The sequence below is a fragment of the Microtus pennsylvanicus genome, chromosome 13 (genome assembly GCF_037038515.1).
Source record: "Microtus pennsylvanicus isolate mMicPen1 chromosome 13, mMicPen1.hap1, whole genome shotgun sequence".
Lineage (NCBI taxonomy): Eukaryota > Metazoa > Chordata > Mammalia > Rodentia > Cricetidae > Microtus > Microtus pennsylvanicus.
Genome location: NC_134591.1, coordinates 67,112,249 through 67,138,603, shown reverse-complemented (window position 1 = coordinate 67,138,603; position 26,355 = coordinate 67,112,249). Strand labels below are relative to the sequence as shown.

The following is a 26,355-nucleotide window of genomic DNA, read 5'->3' as shown; positions in this document are numbered from 1 at the left end:
CTGCCCTTCTCCCTGCCTCAATTTCCCCTTCCTTATGGAGTCATCCAGAATCTGTACGCCCCAGACTCCTTTCTCTGGGTCTCCTTTCGGGGACTCACCCTGCATCCCGAACAGCATCCCGAAATGTGTGTTAGTGTGCACCAATGACAGCTTTTCCTCTAAAAATAGATCTCTTTATTCAAGGGTCTTGGTATTATACCAACAGATATTAAAGCATTCTTTAAATAGGATATAAAACACAGTGAAAATTTCGACAGAAATATAAATATGTAAGAAAGGTGTATAGCCTCCGCACGCTGATGCCACACACCATTGTGACCCAAGGCAATCACTTTGACCTCGATGACCTTGCCGTCCCCAGATGCCTGTACAGACAAGGCTATTATGCAAGTTAAGCACTGAGCACACATTCTGAACATCTACATGAATTCTCATGCCCTTTCCGTGGGCTTCCCACGGGCTTTTTGTCAATGACCTAATGGCTGAAAGGAACTGGAATTTAGGATGACTGAAAGGCTCAGGCTAGACCAGAGAGTAAGCTTTGGGAAACTGTTCTTTTAAACAATGAGATGGAAGATCAGAACGCGAGCACATAAGATGCAGACAGCACTGGACCGACGATCACTTTGAAGGATTTCCGCCAGCACCTCCACGGAGCAGCTCAGCTGGGTTTCAGAGAGGACAATAGCCTTGCCAGGGACATTTCCCGAGGCTGCTCCTGCACTGTGCCCTCCTTGAGCATGCTCATTTGTTCTTCTGGCCTCAGGTATGTGGCCAAGCTTCATTGCAGGGAAACCCCAGAGAGGTAGGTGGTGTGTGTGTGTGTGTCCCTCTGTCCCAGAGGTGGTGGCAAAGGCCTCCTGTCAGTGCAATGAGATCAGAAACTCTTGGGACCACACATATTACATCATTAGGACAGCTTTGCCAGGTAACTTCAAAGAGAGGATTGCCACGTTGTACCTCAGGCCCTCTGTTTGAAACAAGACAGCTATAAAGACAGAGCGTAGAGAACCTTTTGTGAACCCCCCCCCTGCCCCAACACACCTTCTATGCAAGGCCACTGTGTTTATATAGGCTCAGTGAGGCTACTGGCGTTGGAGGGAAAGAGCCTGGGCTCCTAGAGGCGTTGGGAATGAGTTGGAGAAACCCTGGACCAGATGCCCTTAAGGGTTGACCTCACATGTGTTCTGTAAAGCTATGGCTTTATGCCAGCCTCAAAGCCACACAGCATCACGGGTAACGTGGTCGTGGGGTCTTTTTGGCATCATGCAGTTAAGTACTAGTTAAAGGGCACCCCCAAAAGGACAGTCACCTGTTCCCAAAAGACACTGGTTTCTCAGACACTAAGACCTCATTATGACCACAAACAGTTAAAAAAAAAAACTGTCACAAGGCCACCCAAAAGGGATATCAGGTCAGGAATGCAGTTTCTGCCCTGCCCCAACAAATCTGTCCAAGAAGGAAGTAAAGTTGGCTGGGCTCTGGTTTCAGGGAGCCCATGACTAAAAGGTATGAAGGTGACAAGGAAGGATGGGGTGACCTAGAGGGTAGATATGTTGGAAGGTAGCTATTCTTGTCACCCTTGGCTTAGGGGCCTCTGGTGAGAGATGCCTATGGTCTCCGGGGAGTCTGAACAGAGGGAGGCTTCTAGCTCATAGACGGCACAAGTGACACAGGTGGCCCCAGCTACACATACCTGAAAACTCCCGAATCCTCACCATACCCACATGACAGCAGCAGAAGAGGAAACCGAGGCACAGAGATTAAGAGTGGCTTGCTCAGGTTACTACTGGTAAATGGCAGAGCTGAGATTTGAACCGAGGTCTGTTGTGTGCAATGCTATATACATCACTTATGATCTAGGGCATGTCCATCCTTGGGGTCCACAGCCACCTGGCTTTACCTGTTTCACTTTGTCCAAGGAAGGTGTTCCACAAGGTCCGCCTTCCCCGGGACAATGGGGACACTGGACATCAACGAGTCTCTGCCCACAGCTGCATCCCTCGCATGGGCCACGTACAACTAGTGGGTCACAGGAAATGGTGACATCTTACAGCTCAATCCAAATGACAGAGCCTGTGGGTGATCCACAAATAAGTGGCCAGGACCTTGAATATCTCAGGAAGGGACCTGGAGATGTCTCTGGGAAGTACAGTAGAGGTAGCAATACCAGGCTGGACGGGCCACCAGGGCCAGCTCACCTGGCCATATAATCTCCCAGCATCTCATCCCTGACCTCTGTCCTCTGCAGGCTTGAAGTGTTCCAGCAGCTGGCGATGCTGCCCTTGGGTTCTGATTCCCAGCCATCCTCCTCTTCCTCTTCCTCTTCCTCCTCTTCTTCCTCCCCCTCCTCTTCCTCAGGGTGACTGCCCAAGGAGAAAGTCAGTGTCTGAAGAGAAACTGGGGGCTCCCCAAGAACCAGATCTCTCTTTGGGGATAAGGAATCCCAAACGTTCCTCCTGAAGAGTTCATCATTTAGAAGCTCTTCCGCAGTGCCCAAGTCCTCAGAAAATGCCAGGCACGGAAGTGTCTCCTGGTGCCCGTCCCCACCAGGCTCTTGGTCTGGCTCTTTCTTGTCCAAACAGCTGGAAGATCCAGCATCGTCCTTAAGTGAGGAGTTCACCGTGCTGGACCAGCTCCTGTCTGAAGAGTCCCAGGTTGATGTGTCTTCGCTCCTTCCTGAGTCTACCCCAGACTCATCTGCCTCTGAGTGTCCTATCGTCTGGAGCTTCTCCCTCACGAAGAGGGGCCGTTCCAGGTAGGGTTGGAGGCTGTCACCGTCATCTGTGTCCTCATCTTCATCCTCGGTGCTGTCCTCTTCTGGTCCTTCCTGTAGTGTGCCTGGGTCTCTGACTGGAGGGACTGGTCTGGTCCTTATGGTCAGTTCTTTCTGGGGACAGAGGACCAGGTCATCCGGGAACTCAGGTTCACTGGGAAGAAAGGCTGCCGTCGGATATCTGTACTCAGTAAAGTCCTGATGCAGGAAGAGAAGGGGGAGAGAAGGTGATTCGGGCTTCTTGAAACAGGCCTGGCTGAATCTGGGGCCCCCTGGCGATAGTCCAGAGGGGTTAAAGTGGAAGTCATTCCTTTAGGAGGCATTCCCAGAAAACACCAGGGCCAAGCGCAGTGGGGGAGGGACCATTCTCTAGCAAAAGCATTCATTGTTCTGAGGAGCCTTGCACACACGCACACATGCCCCTCAGAGCTACCCCACTGATGGGGGGGGGCACCTGGGCTATTATGGGAGCTACAAGCAGTGTGGGAACTATCAGCAGAAGTGTGCTGGTGTAGGAGATCCTGCTGGTTGCCGTGAATAGGGAGCCTCGAGGTCAAAGCACTGAGCAGCAGAGGTCACTGCAGGTGACCTCTCCAGGTCTTTGAAACTACTCTCTGCTATGACACAGGGGCACAGTGACACGGGGACATAGGGAGTTCTGCCCTCAAAGCTTGTCACTCCCTGAGGACTTAGAGAGCCCCCCCCCCCCCCGTCCAGCTCTCCTTTCTGACCTCTCCAGGGCTCTCCCTTCCCCCAGCTAGCTCCTGGATTCCGAGAGAGGATCTAGCACCCCAATCTTGGCCCGGTGATGCTCAGCCTTGGTTAAGTTGTAAACTAAGCATTTAGAGCCTTAAAAGATGCCCCCATCCATGCTTTCTCCCAGCCCACATACTTCTGGCCCTCTCTCCTGGGTCTCAGGGCTGCGTGTTTCTCTTCGCACCTGCCAAAGCCCTGGCAGAGGTGACGTGATTCCACGGGAAGGGACTTAGGCACATCTCCCTGGTGGGCAGATTTGCTGTTGGTAGGTGGGGATTTAGACACCGAGACAAGACAGTCAATGTTTCGGTCTGGGCCAGTTTGATATTCTGTGTGAAGCATTGGAAACTCAGCCCCCCTGTTCAGATTCTCAACACCCCACTTCCACACACCCCTCCAAGTCCTCTATATGCCCCAGACGCGCCATACCAGTGCTTGAGGCCTCTTCACCCACTGAAACCAGGGGTCCCCTTCCAGTTTCTTCCAGATCACACCCGCTGCAGCAGCTGCTATCAGTAGAGGGAAGCCTAAGAGCAGTGTCAGGAGAGCCCAGATGGCCCCTAGGGAGGAGAGGACACAGAAACTGCAGATGAAACCATGGTCTAGTCCCCGGTGTGCCAGGTGCTTCCAGTGACCGTCCTACTTGCTCCTCGGGAGCATAAGCTCATTCTGGCGGAAGCCGAGGCTCAGAGAGGCCATGTAAACTACCCAAAGACACACAGTCAGTGTGGTAGAGCTGTAATGTCCATAAGTGAGCACCTCTCAGTTTATACCTTCAATAACTCTGTCATGAGACTTCCGAAGTCCCAGAGGGAAGTACAGCGTATTGGTATTTTGTCTGTGTTTTAGCAAATAAAGCTTGCCTGAAGATCAGCGTGCAGAGATAAGGCACTAGAAGCCGGGCAGTGGTGGCACACACCTTTAATCTCAGGACTTGGGAGGCAGACAGATCTCTGTGAGTTCAAGGCCACCCTGAGCTGAATGAGATTGAATCTGTCTAAAAGAGAAACAGAGCCCACACAAAGGAGACCCCAGCACTTGGGATCCCATGCCTTTAATCCCAGCACTAGGGAGGTGGAGGCAGAAGCGATATGGCTGGGTGGAGAGAGGAAGATAAAGTGGAAGGAGACAGGATCTCAGTGCAGTCTGAGGCAGTCAGTCTGAGGACAGGATCACCCTTTGGTCTGAGCGCTGGTAGAGGTAAGAACTCTAGTGGCTGACTGCTCTGCTTCTCTGATCCTTCAGCCTTCACGCCCTGGTAGCTGACTCCGAGTTTTTATTATTAATATCAATTAGAATCCATGCTATGGTCCCCACACCAGTGCCATTTTGCACTCACTTGGGTCCTCTAGAAAGATGCAGCTGGGTTCAGAGAAGGGGCTGTACTTGATCTCAGTGTGGGGATAGTAGGTCCTGGCGCTGAGGCAGTGACGTCCCTTAGCACCTTTCGGGAGAGGGATCTTCACAGGTTGGTCATATGAATTGGCAGAATACAGGGTCTGTTTGGAGAAGCAAGCAACGGTGAGCATGCGCCAGCTGATGGGGCCATGTGGTGGGGTGGCCGGGTGAGACAGAGTGGGAACCAGGAACTTTCCTACGTTACACTGCAAGCATCGGGGCTGGGGAGATGGCTCTGTGGTTAAGAGGATTGGCTGCTCTTCGAGAGATCCCAAGTTCGATTCCCAACACCTACATAGTGGCTCACTACTGTCTATAACTGTAGTTCTGCGGGATCAGGACCCCTCTTCTGGCGTGCAAATGAGTATGTGGACAGAAGTGGACAGAACATCCGTACACATAAATAAATAAGTTTTTTTTTTTTTTGCAAACAGTGTGGATCAGGTAAACAAACACTGTTGCTCCAAACCCATCTTTATTAACACATTAAGTAGAAGTTTCCTACAGAGAGATTAATGAAGTCTGTTTCTCTGGTCTCTCATCAGTCTGGACCCCTCTCTCAAAGGCTACAAGGGGTCGCAACAATGTATTCATGTGGTCCAATATTTTTGTAAATTTTCCAAACAATGTTTACACTCCTGGCATTAGAAAAGTGCTTGGCTCTCATTCCAAACCCCTGTCTATTCTGTGTCCCCTAACAGCAAAGGTATGGGATTTCTGGTAACCGAGTAAGGGGACGCCAAGTGGGCAGGTATGTGGTTTCTATGCCTTTGCAGTTGCTTCTCGGTGTGAGTGAGTGCTGGAACTCCCTCTGGAAATGTCATTTCCAGGGATAGATACATCTTCAGCAATGGCACCCACTTCCTACCACAGGTGGGTGACAGGCCACACTGCCCAGGGGGTCCTTCAGTGGAGCAGAAGCAAAGTGACCAGGAGATTCTGGAAACTGGTCTGGGATGTCTTCCTAACTGCTGAGAGTTTTCAGGTGTGAGCAGAGGATTTTGGTGCCCATTGAAACAAACGTTCACGTGTCAGAAAAACACTCAAATAAATAAGATTGCACTTCTGAGAATATCTTTTTTTTTTTGCAGGAAATCACACAAGGTAAAATTTGTCAAATTCCCTGGGTTTGTAGGACACAAACACAGAGAATAACTCCAAACAGATCAGTCTGCGGTGGCGGTGTGATGATTTGTGCACACCGTGTCCAAGGCATCTGGTCCTCACAAAGGCTGAAGGTTAGCGACAAAAGAGCATGCAGAATTGCCACCGGCACCCCAAAGCAGCCTGGGAAAGACTGCGGGGGGGGGCAGACGCCTCCACAGCCCCCACTGATGGCGCAGCACTCAGATTCAAAGGACGGCTGGGTTGCAGACCTGCAGGGCTCTGCAGAAGCAGCAGCAAGTCTACGAGCGCCGCGCAGGCATTGCTCTGGAGAAGGCTTCACTGCAGATGAAGGGTCTGTGTTTTCCTACAGCTACTGATCACTTTAATAACTGCCTTAGTTAGGGTTCTATTGCTGTGAAGATACCATGACCGCAGCAACTCTTACGAGGAAAACATTTAATTGGGGCGGCTCGCTTATAGTTTCAGAGGTTCAGTCTGTTATCACAGTGGGAAGCATAGAGGCATGCAGGCAGACACGGTGCTGACTTTCTCTTGATATGCAGGCCACAGGAAGACAACTGAAACACGGGGCAGTGTCCTGGGCATAGGAAACCTCAGAGCCCACCCCCACAGTGACACACTTCCTCCAACAAGGCCATACCCACTCCAATAAAGCCACACCTCCTAACAGTGCCACGCCCTATGAAATTATGGGGGCCAATTACATTCAAACCACCACACTCCACTCCCTGGCCCCCATAAGCTTGTAACAATATCATAATGAAAATGCATTTATCCAACTTCAAAAGTCCCCATAGTCTATCACAGTCTCAATAATCTTTTAAAACCAAAGTTCAAAGTCCCTTCTAGATTCATGTAATCTCTTAACTGTAATCACATATAAAAAATCAAAATAAAAAAGCAGATTACATACTTCCAACATATAATGGCACGTTACCATTCCAAAGACAGGGAGGGGAGCATAGTAAGGAAATACTGGGCCAAAGCATGACCGAAAACCAGCTGGGCAAACTCCTAATTCTGCATCTCCATGTCTGATGTCAAATGCTCTGCAGATCTCCAACGCCTTTCAGCTTTGTTTACTACAGTACACATCTCTCTCTGTGCCTGGTTCCACTCCCTGTTAGCAGCTCTCTTCGGCAGGTATCCCCACAGCTCTGGCATCTCTAATATCTTGGGTTCTCCAAGGCAACTCAGGCTTCAACTTCACAGCTTCACAAAATGGCCTCTCTGGGTCTCCCTCTATTCAGAGACACCCTGACACATGCCTGGCCTCAGCAGCTTTCTTTAAGCACAAAGGGAAATCCCATAAACCATTTTTTTCCATCCTTAAATCTAAAGCCAGGACCATGTGGCCAAAGCTGCCAGATTCTGCAGCTTGCTGGAGCTGGAACATGGCCACCTTATTCAATTACATCTTCACCTCTTTTTGTCCTTCACTTTTTGTCCTTGGCTGTCCTGAAACTGGATCTCTAGACCAGGCAGGTCTCTAACTCAGAGATCCTCCCTAAATAAATAAATCTTAAAGAAGAAAGTCCAAGTGCTGTGGACACTTTCTACGTCTTTGTTTCTTTTCAGCCGAATTTCCTTGTACAGACCATTGGGGTTCAAAAGCAGTCTGCTACTTGGGGTCACTCCCATGTAGCTCACCAAGGCCTTGAAGGACTCCCATCGCCACTTGGGATAAGGGACATTCAATCACTGTAGGTTTAGATGCTGCCCTAGCTGCCCAGTGCAGTTCAAGGCAGGGGTGGGTGGCTAGTGAGAATGGAGATATGAGTTGAATACAAAATGCTTATCAGTTTCCAAAGACAGAGGAGAAAAAGAAGACAAAACAGCAATTGTATTAATTCTGTGTTGGCAAGGCAATATGCTATGGGATAAAAGGCAGGAAGATCTCTGTGAGTTTGAGGCCAACCTGGTCTTCATAGTGCTCTCTTGGTTCCTGCTCTTGCTCCAGCGATTAGATTCCTTTCCTGGCTGTCGGTGTTCTGTAAGTTTCCCCTAAAATAAATACTCTTTTGAATCCAAACTGGTGTGGGATTGTTTTGCACATTAATTTCTTGATCCTTCTGGAAGCTCCTTGATTGCACTTCCTGTTTACTCAAGTGATATTATTTCCCTTCTCAGGTCTTTGATGGGGTTGAAGACTAGATAGTCATAGTTACTTTCCTCTCATGACTTAGCCACATCATTTCTAATACAAGACTTAAGACACCTTGGGGTAGGATTAACTATTGAAACATTTAGCATATGTTTCTTGCTTGATGTTGTTCATATTGGTTGTAATTCTAGTTTTTATACTTGATATTTGTTCTTATTGTATATAGATTTGTATTAGGTTTAGAACTCTTATTTAGACAAAAGGGGGAGGTGCTGTGGAAATTCCTTCAGCCAATAGTCTTTAAGATACTGGCCCACTTTGGGCATGATCACATATACTATATATGCATATGTAAAAGCATGGGGGGGCGCTTTTTTGGCTGCTGGATTTGGTTCCAGTTTCCCGCTCATACAGGGGATTGCTGATCACCGCTTTTTCTGTGAGTTTACCCCTAAATAAAGAAACCTTTATTATACTCCATCCAGGGCAAATGTGGGACTACTTTATTATAACCCACGACAACTGTGGTGTAGTGGAGGAAAGTGCAGGAAGCAGTGTGAGAAGCGGGGAGGAGAACCCGCTTGGGACAGCACAGGGTTTCCTACCTTGTTTCCTTCGCCCTCCTTCCAGAATTCCACATCATACTTCAGGTCCAGAGAGGGCACACAAGGCGGCAGGTGGTAGGTGGCGTTGACCCATAGGGTCTTCTCCATTCGGGTGAACACAAGGGTGGGCGGGGCCAGCCCCACTGTCAGAAACAGAATAGGACCTGTCAATAACCTCTGGGGGCCCAGGTTCTATTCTCCTGTCTGCCTGCCCAGAGAGCAGTCTCATTAGCATTTTTTTCCAAATATCTGCTAAGCTGCAAGCTCCTCACAGCCCTTTTACTCGCTCCTCACTGACCCTGGGAGGGAAGCGCCACAGCCCCACTGCGTGTGTGTTTATGTATGTGTTTGTGTGAGCACACCTGTGAGCGCGGAGGCCAGAGGCTCACATGTGTCTTCCTCTGTTGAACTCCACCTTACCGTTTAAGGCAGGGTCTCTCACTGAACCTGGGTCTCACTGAAGCATTTGACTGAGCTCTCTCCCCAGCCTTCACCAACTCATTTTTTTTTTTTTAAAAAAAGAGCAAGACTCTAGAAGCTATAACTTGCCAGAATACACTACTGGTAGTGGGTAGGTACTGGATGGGTCTCTGGATCCTTCTGACTTTAGACAAGTTTGGGCGAGGAAGGGTGGTCACGGGGGTGGGGGGCAATGGCGATGAACACCAAATGGTAACCTCACAAATCTTAGCTCTGTCTCTTGCTGTCCCAGAGAGATGGATTAGTCAAAGATGTCCAGAGAAAGCAACTCAGCACACTGTGCCTAGACATGACGTTAGATGTCCCGTAGGGGTGACTCTTCAAGCAGCTGCAGAACCAAGATTCTCGAGATTCTTATATCTACAGCAACACGGCCATCTGGTCTTTCATGTATGGAATCAAAGAAAACTGTTGATGTCATTTCTGCTGAAATATGGAGGCTGGCAAAACTCCTTGGTTGCACTTGCATGTACTTCGGACCCATGTGAAGAAAGAAGCCTGCCTTGGAAGCCAGAGCTCAAAGGTCTCTGGGAGTCAAGGAGAATTGTCTCCTACTGTCAATCTGAATGACATTTGTTTGCCGGGCTGGATTTTAAAGCTGCTTTGGACCAGTGCCCCCATTTCCCTTGTTTCCTCCGTGTTTATTAGTGCTACCTTCTCCTCCCACGTCTTTTATAGGGAACAGAGATCATAGACTTCACCCTTTCCAGGTGGAGAGGACCTGTGCCCATAGGTTGTACTGAGTGGATGGCATCGGAGCCATCATGGGACACGCTGGTTCAGACACCACCTGGGAGATCTTGGAATCTGAGTTGATGTTGTAATAATAGGCAACTTTGGGGGACCTTGACATGGGATGAATGAATTCTGAATTTGCAAAAGATGTGAATTTGGGGGTCAAGAGGAAAGCCTATGGCAGGCCCCTCCAAAGATGTTCCACTCTGATCCCTGGGTGCGGCCAAGCTGCTGTGTTGTTGTTGAGTGGCAAAAGGAATTCCAGTTAAGGCTCAGAGCCATAAAGTGGTGAATTCATCATTGGGCCATACAGATAGGTCCAGAGCTTTTCTGCTATTGGCAACAGAAAAGCCAGAGAAGAGGGGAAGGTGCTGAGATGCCAGCTATGACTGGGACACAGCTGTGCCATTTCCAGTTAGAAGAAGGAGGTGATGGGAGTGTGAGGAGAAATGCAAGCATCTTAGCAGCTTGGAGAGGCTCCTAGCTGGTAAACAGGGAGGGGTCAGGGACCCCAGCCTGGCAACTGGAATCAGCTCAGAAGTTCATTTTGCCCTGGGCTTCTAAGGTGAGGCCTGGATAGAAGGGCAGTGAGAGGCAGAGGGGCCGTTGAGCTCCCTGGATCTCCAGCCCAGAGAAGCCAGTCTGGCTTATTTGGCTTATTCCAGTCACTATCTGGAAAACAAAGGAAGGATTATGCCTGATGAATTGTGACATTAGAGGTTGCCCTATGCCCTACATGCACATATGCATACATGTACACACATGAACACATATTAACACACACTCACATTTCTGCTCTTGATTAAGGTATTATGTTTGTGCGGCCCACTAAAAAATGTAACGTATAATTAAGAAATATAGGTTAATAGAGACTCATCTGTGATAGTCAAGCTTTTAGTTATGTTAGTTAGGTTTTCTAGATTTTTGAGATATAGTTCAGTTAGATAGATAATTTTCAAACCTTTCAGAGACCTACGGAATATGACTTTTAAAATGTTTTAAGAACTTAGGACTATTCATGACAATGAGACATATCTGTTCCTGGCAGCACCAATCTGCTTCAAGAGGATGATGGGCTTTGAAGAGGCTCCTTATAAAGTTTGTTAGCCACTTGGGCAAGAAACTGCTCTTGCCTAAACTGCTTGACTGAACTTTAAGACCTGTAGAAGATAGTCCTTTGGGGTTCCTGCTTCATGAAAGAGTCTGTCAGACATTCTGCAGGACACAGAGGAAAGCAACTGATGGACATGGCCATCGCAAGGCAGAACAGATCTTCAGATTTCCTGCTTCATGGAAAAGTCTGCTGGACACTATGGGCCAGTGGGCTGAAGATGGATGCCCCAACAGTACAGAAGAACTTTGGGTGACTGTCCAGGCAGCGAAATGTCTCTATCAATTCTATAGTTTTGGAAGTTGCTTACAATGCACTTCCTGTTAACTTAGGTAAGATTATATCCTTCTGGAGTCTTTGATGGAGATGAAAAAAGATAGTTATAATTGTAGTTTTCCTTAGTTATGACAAAAGATAAAGTAGATATAAATATTGTAACTGTAATTCTTGCTTGATACATGTTTTGTTATATGTAATTTTACTATGTTAAAGTTAAAACCTTCCTTTTTATTTTAACAGAAAAGGGGAAATGATATGGGAAGTCCTTCTGTATATGTGTTGCTTTTATTGATTAATGAATAAAGCTTTTTTGGCCAGTGGCTTAGAAGAAATAGAGCTAGGTGGGGAAACTAAACTGAATGTTGGGAGAAGGAAGGCGGAGTCAAAAAAAAAAACCACCATGGAGCTGCCAGAGGGGAAAGAGACAAGCTGCCAGCTGGAACCATGCAGGTAGGCCACGAGCCTCATGGTAAAATATAAAATAATAGAAATGGATTGACCAAAGATATAAGATATAGCTAGCAATATGCTTAAGCTATTGGCTAAACAGTGTTGCAAATAATATAGTTTCCGAGTGACAATTTTGGGTCTAAGCAGCCGGGAATGAACAACAACAAGTGTGTGCCTGCATGTAGCAGAGGCCAGAAGATGGCGTCAAATCCCCTAGAACTGGAGTTATAGTCTCTTGTGAGCTGCCTGCTGTGGGTACTGGGAACCAAACTGTTCTCTGTAAGAGCAGCAAGTGTTTCTTCAGCCTTGGGACTCACCTTGAAAAAAGTACTCCAGGTACGGGGACACCGCCCATGGGGACCTGCCACGCGCAGACACCGCCCGCACTTGCCCCCTGAACTTTCTGTACAGATCCTGGTTCTTCAGGCACATCATGGGACACATCAGAGCCGTGGTGCCTGCGCACTGCTCCACTTTTCGCCAAGGATTGGAGCTGGGGTAGCTGAGGGGAGACAGAAGAGGGTGAGCCGTGGACTCACCTCTGGGTTAGAGGACCTACCCAATATAGATCCCACCCTTCAGCCCGATGCCACTGGTGCATCTGCCTGTCCTTCTGCTCAGCCGGGCAGTCCCTGGCAGACAAGTGTGCCTGGGAATCCCGTCTCTGCCTTGGCTATCTCTGGGTCCTTCCACAGGGGGCTTCCCCTCAGTCCCAGTTTCCCATTTGCAGGGCCGCCTCACAAGGCGATGGTGGAACTGCTATCGCGAATATCAGTGGATACTCTCCCTGTGCTATTTGCTCAGGCATCTGTAGGTCACCGGCTGTAGGTCAGGGGCCATGTTGGGTGCTGAGTGAGTGTCAGAGGGTTTCATGTGACTGCCACATCCTCAGAACACGGAGATCAAAAGGTGATTTATGCCCAGGCATTATCCCAGGTACCAGTGACTCAGCAAAGCATGGCAGATGAGGTTCTGCCCCAGGGAGGTTCTCAGAGCTGATGGGAGGAAGCAGGGAATAATCATCACACCCACAGGGTAAATCCAGGAGCTAGTAGTTGCAGTGATAAAATGATAAAAAAAAACAAATAAAAAACAGAGCGACTGCTTTCAAAGGGCAGCTGAGAAGAGGCCAGGGAGATGGTGCTCCCCAGTGAGGAGGAAGAAGAAACCAGGTGACTGGGTGAGAGAGCAAGAGGCAGAACAAAGGCCTGAGATGCAGTGCTGGGTAGCCCTTGCCAGCTCTACAAGGTAGGATCATCCAGGTAGAGGGAACTTGAATTGAGAGAAATGCCTCCATCAGACTGGCCTGTAGGCAATGATTGATGTAGGAGTTCAAAGCCTACTGTAGGCGGTGCTGCTTTTGAGCGGGTGATCCTGGGCTGTGTAAGAAAGCCGACGGAACAAACCGTGAGGAGCAAGCCAGTCAGCAGCACTTCTCCATGGTCTCTGCTTCGGTTCCTGTCTCCAGGTTCTGTCCTGCTTTGAGTTCCTGCCCCAACTCTCCTCAGTGATCAACTGTGATCTGGACACGGAAGCCAAACAAATCCTTTCCTTCTCAAATTGCTTTTAGTCATGGTGTTCATTGCAACGATGGAATGCACACAGGGACATGTGGGAAGGAGTTTGGCATAGCCAGAGAAACGCAAGGGAGACAGGGAGGTGGCAGGTCGGGTGCCTTGCAGGTCTTGGTTAGGAGTGTGAATATATATGTATCTATATCTATCTATCTATCTATCTATCTATCTATCTATCTATCTATCTATCTATCTATCTATGCGACGGGAAGTCACTGGCTGCTTACATGAGGTCTGCTGTGGTTTAAAGAAAGGGATGCTGGAGTTCACACCCCAAAGTGATGCCTTCTGGGTATTAAATCATGAGGACAATATGGCTAGTAAGGATGACCTTCTAAAATGGCTTCAGAGAGCTACCTAGGCACCCTGCCTCTTTTCACACGAGGACACAGGGTTGGCATCTCTGCCATATAAGGATGCAGGAGAAGGCATGATCTCAGAAGTGTCCCTCTCCTGATGCCAGGTCCGCGAGTGACTTGACCTTAGACTTCTCGGCCTCCAGAAACACAAGAAATAGTTACTGTCTTGAACTTACACAGACTAAGGTATTTTGGTAGAGCACAGTGAACAGCTGAAGTGATCTAACTTATATTTTTAAAAGGTCACCGTTGGAGCTGGCAAGACAGTCCCGCAGGTAAAAGTGCTTACCATGCCGCAGTGGCCACCCAAGTTTGATTTCTAGAACTCATTAAAGATGGAAGTAGAGGCCGGATGTGGTGGTGCATGCCCTTGATCCCAGCACACAGACACACAGGCCATGAGTTCGAGGCTAACCTGGTCTACATAGAGAGTTTCAAGCCAGCAAAAGTTAAATAACAAATAAACAAATTAGTAAGTAAAACAAAACCCAGTGCACACATGTACCAGCATGTGTGAGTGCGCACCGGCACCCACACATGATTCCAAGAAAACTGACTCCACAGAGTCCTCTGACCCCTAAACATGCGCTGTGACATGCACACATGTGCATGTGCACATAACAGCCATACATTCAAACGCCTTCTCAAAGACGCCTCAGAGCAGCATCAGGGGCTGCAGCCGCAGCAGAGCAGGTGACGGAGAAGGCGAGAAGAGGTAGATCCAGGATATGCTTTGGGAGGTACAGCCAGTCAAATGTGCTCAGAGCTTGCGTGTGGAGTGAGAGGGGTGGGAAGTGAAGCTGTTCCTGGGTTTGAGGAATGAGTCATGGGAGAATGGAGAAGCTGAGTTAGGATGCTGGAGGACAGCGACACCAACAGGGGACCAGATGTTCAAGACCTGAGCCTATGGGGGACATTTCTCCAACTACCACAGAGGGTGATTCTGGTGAGGTCCCAGACAGAAAGAACACTGTTATGTTACTGTAATCCCAGCACTTGGGAAGTAGAGAACAGAGGATTGGGAGTTCAAGGCCATCCTCCACTACTTAGTGCGTTCAAGGCTAGCTTGGGCTACATGAAATCCTGTTTCAAGACACATGTTCTAGAGAGAACACCAACATTGTGGTGGGGAGATCCTTTGATAAAGAATTCATGGATTTGGGGGCTGGAGAGATGTCTCCGTGGTTACAAGCACTTGCTACTCTTGCAGAGGACCCGAGTTAGGTTCCCAGCACCCACATGGCAGCTCATAACCATCTGCAACTCTAGTTCTAGGGGATACAATGTCATTTTCTTGCCTCCAAGGGTACCAGGGCACCGAGGGCACCGCACTGAAGTTCTTACATACATACAGTCAAAACACCTACACAAGAAATCTTTTTTAAAAAGAATTCACGGGTGAAATTAATGGATGTGATGAGCTCCCTCGGCAGAAACCAGAAGTAGAGGTGGAATTTACTCCAGCAGAGCCATTGCCAGCGTTGACTGACGGGGACAGAGACTGGAGAAAATGGAGTAAGCTGACCAGAGGGGACAAAAGAGCTATTTGTATGTCAACTCACATTATTGTTTGGGACAAGGGAAGATGGGGCATGAAGATGATTGAGGGATCCACAGTGGGGTGAAGACAAGGGTGTCTTCACAACTGCTGGGACATGGTTCTCTCTGGGATTGGGCTGCTGGGCTGCTTTACAGGGAAAAGGGGAGAGTCCTCCAGGCTGCTGGGTTCAAAATTCACAGTTGCCGGGCGGTGGTGGCGCACTCCTGTAATCCCAGCACTTGGGAGGCAGAGACAGGCGGATTTCTGTGAGTTCGAGGCCAGCCTGGTCTACCAAGGGAGTTCCAGGACAGGCTCCAAAGCTACAGAGAAACCCTGTCTCGAAAAACCAAAAAAAAAAAAAAAAAAAAACCAAAAAAAAAAAATCAAAACTCACAGTTGCCACTCTAGGGGTCCAGGGCCAGAACTCTGAGCTAAAAAGGACAGTTTCTGAGGTCTTAAGGGAACCAGGCACAGTGGAACACACCTGTAATCACAGCACAAAGGAGGCAGAGACAGGAGGATCACTGATGTGGGAGTGTCTATCTATCTGTTGCTTTCATTGGTTAATTAATAAAGAAACTGCTTGGCCTTTGATAGGACAGAAAGTTAGGTAGGCAGAGTAAACAGAACAGAATGCTGGGAGAAAGAAGCCGAGTCAGGCAGTCACCATGATTCTCCCATCCGACACAGATGCAGGTTAAGAGCTTTTCTGGTAAGACACCTTGTGGTGTTACACAGATTATTAGAAATGGGTTAGATCAATATGTAAGAGCTAGCCAATAAGAGGCTGGAACTAATGGGCCAGACAGTGTTTAAAAGAATACAGTTTCCGTGTAATTATTTCGGATAAAGCTAGCCGTGCGGGCGGCCGGGTGCCAGGAACACAGCCCACCGCTCCTATTACAACAGATCATGAGTCCCAGGCTAGCCTGGGCTACATTGCGAATTCTAAACCAGTCAGGGATATCCTGTCTAAAAATACCAACAAAGTTGGGCATGGTGGTAGATGCCTGTAATTCTAGTATTTGAGAGGTAGAACAAATTTGAAGCCACCCTGAGCTACCTAGTAAAACCTTGCCTCAAGAATCAAACAAATGGGGTGGACTGGAGAGACAGCTCAGCAGTTCCGAGAGGACTTGAGTTCAGCTTACAGCTCCCCTATTAGACAGCTCACAATCATTTGTAAATCCATCTTCAGGGCACCCAACGCCCTCTTCCGGCCTCTGTGAATACCTGCACACACATGTACATATGCACATGTACACACGTATACACACGTACACACACACACAGACACACACACACACTTCTTTTGTTGGTTTGGTTTTTTTGAGATAGTCTCACTATGTAGTCCTGGTTGTCTTGGAGCCAACTATGTAGACCAGGCTGGCCTTAAACTCACAGTGATACACCTGCCTCTGCCTCCTGAGTGCTGGAATTAAAGGCATGTGTCACCACACCCAGCAATAAATCTTTTTAAAATGATCAAAGAAAAAAGAGAAACTTTACCAAAGGTTGCCTCGCCAGGTATGACTGGAGTCACCTTCCTGACCACCCCCCCAACCGCCATGCCTACCTCACACCAGCTCCACCCCTTCACTTTAGAAGCGAGTGACTGTATCTAGTTTCTGAGGTCCACTGCTGGGGTCATTTTGCCTCAGTGTGAGTCACATTCCAGGTCACACCCACACCTGACTGAGATACCGTGTAGGCAGAACTTTGGACTGACCGTGCGTGCCAGAGAGAGGTGAGACCTTTGGGGCTCTTGAGACACAAAGGATCCAAGGAGAACGTGAGTTTGGGGAGTACCGACAAGAGGACGCAACAGCCATAGCAAATAGACACACATCCCCAACTGGGAACAACCCAAAAATCCAGCGATTGGGAAATGGAGAAACAAGAACAAGTACAGCCGAGACTGGAAAACTACACAGCGGTAAAAGAGAAACAAAGGATGCGTGTAACCATGCGGGAGAATTCCAGAACGGCGGTAAGACAAGCCAGCCAGGCCCAAAAGGGGACACACTACACAAACCCATTTTCTGTTTGGGGAACGGGATGCTATACTGTAGTTCAGCATGGTCTGCATTTACCTCACACTCAGAACAGCTCTGCGTCAACCTCCTTAGTTCCTGGATTACAGGCCTGCAACACCATACCTGGCCACGAATCCACTGATACCAACCTTGGGAACACATGAGGTTGACCCACAGTGTCAGAGGCAGCTGAGTAGCTAACTGTGCACCCTGGGGGTGGGGTCTGAAATGCCGAGTGACCCGAGAGAACCTCTGCGGCGGGTGGAAATGTTTCATTCCTTCGCTGCAGGGTGGTTACACGCATGCATCCATGTCCTACTAGCATGCAAATTCTAACCCAAAAGTGCTGATGTAAACAGAAGACATGAACGCAACAATAAAAGTAGCACTAACAGATAGACCTTAAGGAGAACTACAACCAAGATGGCTCAGCTAGGGAAGAGCTTGCTGCACAGCCACACCTGGGGACTCCAGCTCAATCCCTAACCACGTGCAGAGAGAGAACCGACCCCATGAAAAAGTCCTCTGACCTCTGACCTTTACCCACAGCCGTACATCATGTATACCCCAACATGTACATACACCTAATTGTTGTAAACCCCCACTTTTTATTTAAGAGAAACGGGAATGTTGTAAAAGTAAATCTGTTGGTCTGGCCTATCACCTGGGTACCCTGTCCCTTTAAGAGACAAGGCTCGCCCACCCCAATCCCCCCCCTTCCAGCTGAGGCTTGGGGAGCTGTCCTTCAGGAGAGGAAGCTTCTGCCTCTCTCCCTTCTCCCCCACTTCCCTTGCCCGATTCTTTCTTCTCTTTCTCTCTCTTTTCTTCCCTTCCCCACTAAATAAACTCTATACCCAAGCTCTCTCTGCATGGCATATTTGTCTGTCTCCCGCCCAGCTTTGGGTCACCTGCCAAGGCCCCTCATGGGACCAGACGTCTAGTCAGCTACTTCATGAATGTTAAGGCTAATAAATAAACATTTAAAATGGAGAATAAAGCCGGGCAATGATGGCGCACGCCTTTAATCCCAGCACTTGGGAGGCAGAGGCAGGCGGATCTCTGTGAGTTTGAGGCCAGCCTGGTCTACAGAGCTAGTTCCAGGATAGGCTCCAAAGCTACAGAGAAACCCTGTTTCAAAAACCAAAACAACAAAACAAACAAACAAACAAACAAACAAAATGGTGAATAAACTAGAATATGAAATCACACAAAATTAAAAACAATAACAAAATCTATATCATTTGGAGAACAGCATACAGACAAAATATATATGCATAAATAAATAATAGAATGTTCTAGAAGAAGATACCTAAGGTAGAAAAAGGCCATCAAACATGGAAATGCTAGGAGTCCCTGAAGAAGAAAAATTAAAGCAAGAGAAAAGAATATGAATGACTAAAAAAAAATTCCTGAAATAAAAAAAGAGTTGGAACCAGATATTATTAGAGATTTTGATCACCTAAAGACATCAGCTCAGAACCAGTGACAGACATCAGCACGGTTCTACAAAATTAGCCGATTCTAGGGCAGGGGTTTTCAACCTGTGGGTCTAAGACCATTGAAAACACAGGTATTTACATTATGACTCATAACAGTAGCAAAATTACAGTTAGGGAGTAGCAACAAAAATATAGGGTTGGGGTCACCACTATCGTATGAAAGGGTCGCAGCAATAGGAAGCCTGAGCACCGCTGGTCTAAGTACAGGAGGCTGTACTACAGACTTCGGGATAAAGGAAACTGAGAACTGAGTATTTATAGGTTCTCTGAAAGCTTCCTCTCTCGTGACCACGACAAATAAGATTGTAGAAGAAAAGAAAGAAACGTGGTCAACAGGAGAAGTTAAGCAAAAACCCACAAAGAACCAAATCTAGGTGGAAAGTGTCGGGGTGAACGGATGCATCGGTCCTGTGACTGGGTGTGGGGAGATTCCCACTGCCTGTAATGTAGTGTTTATCTCATGGAAACATCCCGTTCTACTGGGCGTTTTTACCTGTGGATTATCATGAAGACGATTTCTTCCTAAGTTGTACTGTCTAATTGATAATAATAATATTAGTTTAAATAGAGTTTTGGTGATTGAAAATAAACATAAGGCAATGTCATAAAGCTAGGGCACTGCATAGATTGCAGTCAGGTTAATGAGGAAGGAAAATAGCTGCGTCCCAGGAGCCAGGCTGGCTTGAATTCTTTCAATCTTGATGTTGGAAGATGCATTCACCCGTTTCAGAGTGCATCACAGCTGAAACAAAGCCTTAGGATGACCTCAGGTTAGATTAAGAGGTTTTGATAATTGCTTTGAGGTAAGGGATCAAAAAACAAAGCAGCCCAGTCATTACTAGCTGACGTACTTTCCTTTGGAGGGCTGACTGGCGATCAAAAATGATGATTAATTCTTTGTACCTATTTCTGCCCTCAATATCCTGATACAAAATATCCGTTGATGAGTGGGTACGCACCCTGAAGATTTAAAGTAGAGCTGACTGTTTTGCACGTATGAAAGTTTACGATTATGATTCCTTGAAGATTCCTTATAAGATTACCTTTCAAGGTAAATAATAAAATGATTGCTTCTTTCTTCGTAACCACAGAAACTCAGCCTGCCAGCAAAAGAACTGACTGAGAAAAATACCTTGCTTGCTTACACTCTGTTGATCTATAACAAGTTGCTTGGGTATAAATGGACGTGGGTTCTTGGGGATAATTTGCTTTTCATCTGTAATACGTAATGCGTTTAATCATGTAAGGGAAATGAAAAACATGTTTCTTACTTATATTCATTGCAGTCATTCCCTAGAAAAGCAGAAAGAGAATGTAACCACATTGTAATTTCTGTACTGCCTGAAAGAGTTTGTGGAGGTAAACCAGCTGCAGAGGAAAAATAAAGAATCGGAATATAGAAGAATAAAGAAGGAATCCAGCAAGAGACTGTGAGCGTCTTTTCCCTTACCCCATCAGGTAAAAAGGCCATAATAAGCTGACTCTGTGGATTCCCTCTGAGCCCCCCGCAGCAAAAGAAGATGTAATCTTTCAGGTCCTACTCTCGCTACCAGGCCTCCTCCACCATCCTGGACTTCTCTGGAACACTAAACTGAAATAAACTCCTTCTTCCCTACATTGCCTTGGCTGTGGTGTTTAACACAGCAACAGAAACATGGCTAAAACAAAGCCCACGTGCTTCTGTCCCCTGGTGTCTCGACCCTCACAGCTCCACACAAGCCGGACTCCGCCCCATCTCCAACAAGCCTATCAATGATCTCCCCATCCTCTGACCTCCTGCAAGAGCCCCTCTCTAAGAACCTGCTAGGTGCCATCTCCCAGAGACCCAGAGAACTTCCGAATGCTGACACCTGGAACACAGAGAGCCCAGGGAAGCTCCTCCATCCCTCACCCACTCTTCCACCTCCCCATCCATCAGCACGGAGGTGCCCCTATACCCTTGGTAGGTCACGAAATAGGTCACGTTCGGAGGGTTACCAAGCCCTGGAAGCCACGTCAGGTACACAGTGAAGTTCTCAGAGAGCAGCGTCACGTTTCTGGGTGGGGCTAGACGGAACCTTCCTGTGGGAGAGAAAGAGGTCGTGAAGTCTGGAGCTCTTGGCTGAGCTGAGTGTGTGCGGCAGGAGTTCAGTTCCTTGCCACCCGTAAGGGCCAGCACCTGCCAACTGCTGCATTGCAACCCTTCCTCTCCCCAGCCCTCAGTGTCCCCTCTGTCAAGAGAGCTGCCTGTGTACTCTGGCACCCAAGAGTGAGTTCCACTTAGTTGCCATGGGGCAGGAGCCAATGAATGGTCTCATACCCCTCCTGGACACCGAAAGATTCTTGCAGCAAGCATGGTTTTTGATGTTATCTTTTTAAAACTTTTAATTTATTATTAGTACATGTGTATATGCATGTACGTGTGTTTGTGCATGTGTGACATGTATCTGTGAGTATGGGTGTGTGCATGGTGCATGCCATGTCACATGTGTCGAGGTCAGAGGACAAATTTGGGGAGTTGGTTCTCCCCTTCTACTATGGGTCTTGAGGAACTAAACTCAGGGCATCAGGCTTAGACGCTACTACCCACCAAATCGTCTCTGTTGTGTTCTCCCTGTGGCCCCAGTGTCTGTCTGGAATGGCCTCTGAGATACAGTGCACGTATAATGCATGTGTGTTGGGTGAATGGATCTTACTATAATCTTAAAAGGCCCCTCATGGGTCTGCCTGCTGATGGAGCAGGACGGATAAAGGGAAACTTGCTGCCTTGGTGGTAGGAACAGAGCTGTAATCCCAAGGGACCCAGCCAGAGCTGACCCTACTCAAACCTTTCCACCCTACCACCGCACCCCCTATGGTTTGTTTATTTAAATGGACCACTCGGGTATTTGCCCACGAACGCAAGGTGGTCCCCAGACCTTATACAGTTCCCTTATACAGTGTATAAGCCGCTTCCCTTTCTGCGAGATCTGTTGTACTCCAGCTTCAAACAGGGGACAACCCTCCCGCCTCATCACACCCTCCCCGCTCAGGAGCCGCGGTCTTGTTTCCGCCTGCAGATACTGGCTTTGCACTTTTCATTGAAGAATTAGTCTTGGCTCTCCCTAGGGCACCACAGAGAACACGGGGCAAGCGCTCAGTGCCAAGAGGATGGTCAGGTGGGTCTAAAGTGGGCACCACAGGAGATTTGCCAGGATCAACGGATTTCTCCTGTGAGGAGCACCTGGCTGTTGCCTGGATAACTGGATCCTAGGCACTCTGCCAGGTACAAGAAGTGCCCTGCGTGTTCTGGTTACAACAAGAAATGCTTCCCAGAGGCTCATATTTTCAATGTTCGATCCCAACCTCTTAGTGCCATTTTGAAAGCCGTGGCACCTGTAGGAGGTGGAAGCTGCCTGGTGGGATAGGTCAGTGGGGGCGGCCTTCTGAGCAATATGCCCAGCCCTGGTTCCAGCTGTTCTCTCTGATTTTGGTCCACATGAACAACCCTCACCGCATGCTCTGCCTGCCACAGGTCATAGCCACTTTGCCATGGCTTCCTAGTCACAATGGCCGTTGACCCTCTGAAACCCTGAGTCCCAACACACCCTTCCCCCTTTAAGTGGGGTGTTTGGTCACAGCCATGTAAAGGAACCAATTCATGGAGAAAGCCGCCCTGGAAACACCCTAGCCAGCTCCCTTGCAGTGTCTATGGATGGGGTGGTGACACTCCCTCCTGCTGGAATCCCTACTTCAGATCATCCGTGCCCTCTTCCGTCCACCCTCCGCACACATGCGCGCACACCCAAGGGTTAAAATGAGAGTTACACCACGTCTGCCTCCTGCTTAATCCTCTCAAGGTTTCCATCTATCCTACTCCAAGGAAACGCCAGAGCCTTTACTGGAACCTCCAACAGGCCCCCCAGTATGACCTCTCCTTGTTTCCCCCTCTTCTTCCAGGAGCAGGCTGGCTTGTCCCCTGCTCTGAGCCTTTGCACATGGTGTTCCCAACATGCAGACATCCCCATGGCTTCTATCACATTCGTTTGATAACACTGTCTCTCTGTGATATGTTCCCCGGCCACCTTTTTTTTTTATGATGCATTTAATTTATTAAACCAAGACCTCCTACTGGTGCGTAATTACATTATCCACAGGGTAATTTTGCTATTATATAAAAATAACCTTAAAAATTCCTTGCTGTACATCTTTATGAACTTACTTATTTATCTCCTCAGAGAATATTCCAGTGAGGAAAACTGCCTTGTTGAAGGCACCTGTATGTATATATGCATGTGTATTCATGTATACATTTAAGTTGAAACATTGGGTACATATTGTCAACGTCCCCTGTAGAAGGTTTACTAATTCAAAATGCCAACTTGACTTGACATCCTTTTAGCATTGAGTCTTGTCGATATTTTCTTCTCTGGTGACTCTGCACATTGGAAAATCCTCTCCCTGTTTCTATTTCTATTCAGACTATGCCAATGGCGCTGTTACTGTCTAGTGAGCTATCTGGATTCTGTTGGCCGTGTTTCCAGTGTACAGCCCGGCCACCTTTTATTGACCTCTCTCCACCTCCTCTTTCACAGGTAAGCAGCTATGCTAATTAATGTCAGCTGATTGTTCCATGTCAGGGCTTCCTGCCCTTGCCCTGCCTAGAATAAAGTCCATATTCCTCATCTGGTGTCCAAGGATTTATCCGGGTGGCCTGGCTATCAGGCTGAAGTCTCACAAACCTTCAGGTCCCATGGTTTAGATGTCTTTGAACCTTGGGGCCTTGGGGTACCTGGAGCTCACCATCTACTCTCTGAAAGATTCTATTCAAATGTCACTTCCCCCAGGTAGCCTGCCTGGCCATCTCTAAGAGGAGACAGGGTGATGACCACAGAGCAACAACAGCCCCTTTCATATTAGGTTGTCGCTTCCAGTTAGCTGAGCTGAGCACTCCGTGAGTGGTTCAGGAGCTTCACAGCACAGGTGGGGAAACCAAGGCCCTCTTGACACTCCAAGGTAGATCAAGCCAACTCTCAGCTCTGTGCTCTGGGCTTACTTCCTCCTCCAGTATATCCTGGGCTCAGTCGTATTTTTCTATTGGTCACTTTTAACGCTTATTGTGTGTGTGTGTGAGTGTGCGCGCGCGTGCGTGCATGTGAGTGTGTCTTCTGTATCCCAGGCTCGATCAAATCTGTGGCGATCTTGACGCAGCCTTGAGTGCTAGGGTTGCAAGCATGCGCAATCACACCTGTTGATCACTTTAACTCACTCTTCCTTGGTCTGACACTGAGCACACTGAAGCAAAGCGGCTCCATCTCCTGCCCTGGGGGAGCTTCTGGTCCCAGGGAGAATTCCGGCAGGTGAGTCACCACGGAGACCCAGACAAAGTAATCCCAGCTCTACCTGATGTCTCTCGGCTCAGCGCAAGCCTCAGCTGCCTCCTCACCTCAGGTATTTCAGACCCGGATGTGGGTGCCTGTTTCTATCCTGTCCTATGCCCTGAAGTCGGATGGCTGAGACAGAGCTACTGTCGTTAACCCGTGCTGGCATCTCGCAGGAGGCCGGTCTGTGCATGGGCTTATTTTTAATGGCTTTAGTTTTAAGCCATTCATGAGCAGGACAGCAGCCCAGAAAGAAAGTTTGTGTTGGGGATAGCTGTGAGAGGGCTCAGGGCATGAACAGCACTGATCACAGGCACACCCAAGGCTCAGGCTAGTTCGACTCCCTTCAGTTCACTCCTCTGTCCTGTGTGTCCCCCCTCTTTGGGGTACATCTAAGGCAACCTCTTAAGTGCTCTGAGACTCAACTTCCCCCACCTGAAAATGGTGACTATCTGCCTCACAGGCCAACTGGACAGCAAACCTTAATAAGAACACAGTGCCCAGCATAAAGAAGCAACTAAAAGTAACCCGGACTGTTAGGATTGCTTGCTTAGTCTAAGAACCCTTCCAGCCCTTTCTATCGCGAGTCTAAGACTCTCAGGTACACACATGGCTACCGAGAGGGGTTATCTGGGGAGATCAGTGGATAGTTGGGGTCCTGGCCCGGATATTTTGTGCGCTGCCATCTTATTTACCAGCAGAGAGATCGAAAAAGGAAAAGCCCTGTAAAGAGTCTCCTGGCAGGAACCAGACCATCCACAGCAGGGCCCCCCCGGAGCGGGGGGTTGGGGGGGGCGTTTGATCCGCACTCAGGGGAAGGTGAGGGCAGTTCCCGCACGTCCTATTTATAAGGGTCAATCAGGTACGCACTCTGGGATTCGGTGAACAAATCCAGTAAACGTTTCAGATATCTCCCGTCTTGGCCTCCCGAAACCCAGCTCCCTTCTTCCCGGAAAGGCCGCTCAGCTTAAGATTGTTTCATTTTGGGACCAAGCAAACCCGCGGCGGGAACATAAGGTCCCTGAGGTCCCGGGGTGGCCCAGCACCCACATCCCAGCTCGGGACCTCGGGTGGGTGGTCCGTGCTTACCTGGGACGCTCTGCAGCAGGCAGAAGAATAGGGGCGCCCACCGGCTGACCCGCCACATCTCGGTCGCGGGGGTCTCCGCGGTCCGCCGCCCTCAGCCCGCGGCCCGCCGCCGGCCACCAGGCCCAGGGCGGCAGGTGACTAAGGCGGCGGCCCAGGGAGGCGGAGCCTCGGGCGGTGCCTGTGGCGGGGACGCACCTGGGGCCGCCCCGCCTCGCCCGCCTGAGGTCCTCGCCGTGGGTGGGGGTAGGAGTATTAGTTCATTTTCTGTAAATCAGGCAAGAAATCCAGTTCTGGGGTGGGGTTCCAAGGAAGACTAAGTAATCAGCACCCAGAACAGAGTTCGAGGTCATCGGTACTTCTCTTTTCCTGCAGGGGGAGCCGGGGAAGGCACCCAGCGCGGAGTTTCTGCAGGAATTCAAGGCCGGAGTGTTATAGGAATACTCCGCTCTAGGGACTTTGAAGAGGCTGTCCTTCCGAATCGGGACACAAGTCACACGCAGGCTGTTCAGTCACTAACCAGAAAGGACGTCGTTAAAAGCTTTGTGTTCTAGCCTAGAACAGGGAACACTTCATCCCATGACACCAACTGTTCTAACTGGCCAAGCGGAGGCTGTTCTTGCAAACAGAGAATGGATGAAAACCGAGGAACCACGGAAGGGAAAACCGGTAGCTCTTTCAAAGTGACTCGCCCTGATGGTGGAGTGTGGCAGGGTAGAAAAACATCAGGGTTCCTTTTGTGTGTAAGGATTAAAGGTGTGCAAACTTCATTTTCTGCCTTTTGCTTGGAGTGTGGGGTGGGAATGGGAAGTTGGGGGGCGGATACCATCAAGATAGATTGTTGTGTGGAAATGTTGGAGAATAAATACAAGATAGAAAAGCAACAAAAGCTGGCCTTGGGGAGGCAAGCCAGAAGCTCAGGTTTCACGTGATTTCCTGGAGGGTCAATAAACAGCTAATTTCCTTCAGGGTTTTTAGGGCTCCTCAGAGGTGAGGAGGGGGCACCAGGCCCCTATGTCCTTTGCCTGGCAGCTTATCTAGACGTCCCTAGTGAGTTCTAGGGTTAAAAGTTATGGGTAGTCTGTCCTCATGACTGAGCC

At 48.6% G+C, this 26,355-nt stretch overlaps 1 protein-coding gene across 5 annotated transcripts; it reads right to left on the bottom strand.

The window, feature by feature from the left end:
- Nucleotides 1-85: 85 nt before the first annotated feature.
- Ifnlr1 (interferon lambda receptor 1) lies at nucleotides 86-25,412 on the bottom strand. Of its 5 annotated transcripts, XR_012907495.1 has the most exons (8): nucleotides 25,259-25,412; nucleotides 20,768-20,891; nucleotides 12,140-12,315; nucleotides 8,768-8,910; nucleotides 4,872-5,031; nucleotides 3,962-4,092; nucleotides 1,697-2,974; nucleotides 88-970 (listed from the first exon to the last, which is right to left on the bottom strand). XR_012907495.1 is itself a non-coding variant. In XM_075946155.1 (7 exons), the coding sequence occupies exons 3-7, from the start codon at nucleotides 12,264-12,266 to the stop codon at nucleotides 2,198-2,200; spliced, it is 1,338 nt and encodes a 445-aa protein (XP_075802270.1). In that variant the 5' UTR covers nucleotides 12,267-12,324; nucleotides 20,808-20,891; nucleotides 25,259-25,387; the 3' UTR covers nucleotides 86-2,197. The 5 variants fall into 5 exon arrangements, 4 of the variants coding, with proteins under 4 accessions (XP_075802270.1, XP_075802267.1, XP_075802268.1 ...); XM_075946155.1 differs by having other exon boundaries at nucleotides 86-2,974; nucleotides 12,140-12,324; nucleotides 20,808-20,891; nucleotides 25,259-25,387; XM_075946152.1 differs by having other exon boundaries at nucleotides 87-2,974.
- Between the last annotated feature and the right edge of the window lie 943 nt (nucleotides 25,413-26,355).

Bases quoted from the DNA above. Each gene is read 5' to 3' on its own strand.
- Ifnlr1 (XM_075946152.1), bottom strand. From the start codon at position 25,316: ATGTGGCGGGTCAGCCGGTGGGCGCCCCTATTCTTCTGCCTGCTGCAG. The intron at 5,032-8,767 runs GTAGGAAACCCT...TTCTCCAAACAG, and splicing joins AGGAGGGCGAAGGAAACAAG to ACCCTGTATTCTGCCAATTC. The intron at 2,975-3,961 runs GTATGGCGCGTC...TTCCTGCATCAG, and splicing joins TGAAGAGGCCTCAAGCACTG to GACTTTACTGAGTACAGATA.